The sequence below is a fragment of the Poecilia reticulata genome, linkage group LG10, assembly GCF_000633615.1.
Source record: "Poecilia reticulata strain Guanapo linkage group LG10, Guppy_female_1.0+MT, whole genome shotgun sequence".
In the NCBI taxonomy this organism is placed as follows: Eukaryota; Metazoa; Chordata; class Actinopteri; order Cyprinodontiformes; family Poeciliidae; genus Poecilia; species Poecilia reticulata.
Genome location: NC_024340.1, coordinates 32,237,017 through 32,239,863, shown reverse-complemented (window position 1 = coordinate 32,239,863; position 2,847 = coordinate 32,237,017). Strand labels below are relative to the sequence as shown.

The 2,847-nt window shown below is 45.5% G+C and overlaps 1 protein-coding gene across 1 annotated transcript in view; it reads right to left on the bottom strand.

Annotated features, from left to right (window-relative positions):
- Positions 1-1,863: 1,863 nt before the first annotated feature.
- The window catches only part of tmem150b (transmembrane protein 150B), an 8,259-nt gene continuing 7,275 nt past the window's right edge, over positions 1,864-2,847 (bottom strand). Inside the window, 3 exon segments of the mRNA XM_008420990.2 lie at positions 1,864-2,352; positions 2,429-2,585; positions 2,669-2,799. Coding sequence (XP_008419212.2) covers positions 2,141-2,352; positions 2,429-2,585; positions 2,669-2,799 — 500 coding nt within the window. The 3' untranslated portion in view covers positions 1,864-2,140.

Here is a 2,847-nt window from a genome sequence, read left to right as displayed (position 1 = left end):
GGTTATATTAGCTGCTATGCTAACAATCGGCGGTTATATTAGCTGCTATGCTAACAATCGGCGGTTATATTAGCTGCTATGCTAACAATCGGCGGTTATATTAGCTGCTATGCTAACAATCAGTGGTTATATTAGCTGCTATGCTAACAATCAGTGGTTATATTAGCTGCTATGCTAACAATCAGTGGTTATATTAGCTGCTATGCTAACAATCAGCGGTTACTTCGGGCCATTACATAGGAAATATTTACTGGTTGTTTAGAAGGGAATTTCTGGCTGCAAAGTGATTCTGATCTTTCATCCTTACCTGGGAAGGTAATGAATCCAGTTTGTTCCGTAAAACGGTTGAAACACAGTAAAGGACTGAAGGAGCTCCGACCCTCTGCTGCCACACAGAAGATGGCGGCGACATAACGTGGGACTCGGCGCTCAGTGAGGCGTCTAGTATCCATGTCTATGGTGAGGACGGTGTTGTATCAGGTGGACATTTTAAGCAGACGCGGGTTGGAGCGGGAAGCCTTTACACGGTGGTTTTGTCTGTATTCTCGGCAGAAATAACCGAGAATCATCCGTTCAAAGATAAACTGTGTCGGTTCGTTCACTCAATAACCAGCACAGCGCAGAAAAGGATCCGGTTACATGTACTTATTCTAATTTATTTGGTAAATGTGTTGTGTTTGGGGAAGTAACTTGACTTATTTACTTTATTTTAATCATCTTTTCTTTTTGAGGTCACCGGGTCATGTGTTGCCATGGAAACGCGCCCATGCGCAGCGCTGACAAGGACCTGGTGTTTCCAACCAGAGATGTAGATTTAATTTTGTTTGGATCCAGATTGTTTTTGTTTCTAGCTTTGTTTGAGTTAATGGTAACTGTGTAGACATTTTTTTTTAGGAATATAGTTTAGTACAAATGTTTGTTCTTTCTTTCTGGAAATGTAAATGTCTCCGCCCCTTTAATCAGTCCTGGTGGGAGCCAGTCCCTGAAAAGCCGGAGGTTCAGAGGGAGATTCTCCTTCCTGTCCTTTGGCTGCATGACCTGCTGTAAAATGGACTGAATGTGAAGCTGGAGATTAAGAAAACATGTTAAAACTGCTGGTTCCAGTCTGGATGCAAACTAACACAGTCAGAAAATGAACTAAGACTTACAGACCCCAACAAAGAACTGAAAGGTCTTAAAGAACAATAAGTTAAATAACGGAAAACAAATTAACTTGTGAAATTTTTATCAACTAGAAATGTAAGCCTGGTCCCTGTTGTGTGTAAATCCTTGGAGGACGGAGCGCAAAGTGCAGCTGAATGGCGCCCTCTGCTGGCTGGAGGCCCGCATGTCTCCGGACTTCAGCGTTGCGTGGTGATCAGATAAACCTCAAGACATCTAGTCTGGGTTCGGAGGGTCTCCGTTTATTTAACCTGTCAATCGGGAGATATTAGCATTAGCACCTAGCATGTGCTCCAGTTGTGTTAGCTAAAATAACAACAATGTTGCTCTGTATTATTAACGCCTCAGTATAAAGTCCGTCTCAAACTTTGCACTCTTAATTGGACTCATGCGCATCATTAGTTGGACATTATTGGATTTCTGCCATATTTTCTACTTTGTAGTTTCTGTTTCTACTAATGATGATGAATATCTGGGATTTATGTTGAAAAACAACAGTATCATTAACTTGATCACCGACATGGGTTTCTATTTATATATACTAAAAAATAAATTCTTCTTTTTGTGGGGTTTCCTATCAGAGAACCTGAGAATTATCCGAGCTTTTCCTGATGGCGGCCAGCAGGTGGCGCCAGAGCCTGATATGAACTTGTGACTTTTTAAAAGAAATCAAAGAACAAACTATGTATAGAGAAACAGAGAGAGGGTTGAATTTAATGTTATTGGTAGGGACAAAGCACATTAATAAATATTTTTGTAAATAGGTTATTTTTCATGTGTTGTCAGACAGAAATGGCCACCAGGAAGTTTTTCTCTCAGCTCAATGATGAAGGTGATGAAGGTGATGAAGGTGATGAAGGTGAGCTTCAGCTTAAACCGAATGGCGTCACGTCAGGCTGCAGTGTGAACGCAGCCTTTGACCCACAGGGCCCAGGTCCTCCAAGCAGGAGTGTTTCCATGGTGACAGAGAGACGGGTCGTCAGAGCGCCGTTGCTGCATCCGAGTCTCCTGGTTGGTACTGAGGCTCGGCGGACCCGTGCTGTCCACAACCCGAGGACTTTATGGTGAGTTTGCATTTAATGTCTGCAAACTCGAACACAAACAGCGGGTAGAGCAGGAAGAACAGCGTGGCCAGCGTCCACTCACAGATGGCGGCGGCGTGGTAACGACGTGAGTGATGGAAGCCCACCACTGCAGAGACGGGTCAAGGACAACATGGACCAAACACACCCCTGCTGGGTCCTGCGGCTCCAGACAGAAAGGATACGGCAGCAGAGCAGAACCGTGCAGACGGAACAGAGCGCGTATCCGGAATATTTCAGGATCCGGTTGCTGATGAGCAACAGCTGAATCCAGAGGTAGGCCAGGCCACCAGCAAACCCCAGAAACGCACCGATGTAATGAACCGACGTGACGGATGAGACCTGAAACCCAAACACACAGGAAGCAGAGTCCAGTCAGAACCAGCAGGTTCTCTCAGAGGTTCTGCTGGGCCGGAGACCCGGACCTGGAAGTTCCCGGTGATGGACAATCCCACGGAGGAGATGATTCCCAAACTGAAGCTGGCGATGTTGAGACGGCTGGAGCACTTTGGACAATCCTTCAGATGTCGGAACCGCAGAGTCTCGAATATCAGAGCTGCAGAGAGACGGAGCGTTTGGTCAGCAGAGAGACGGAGCGTTTGGT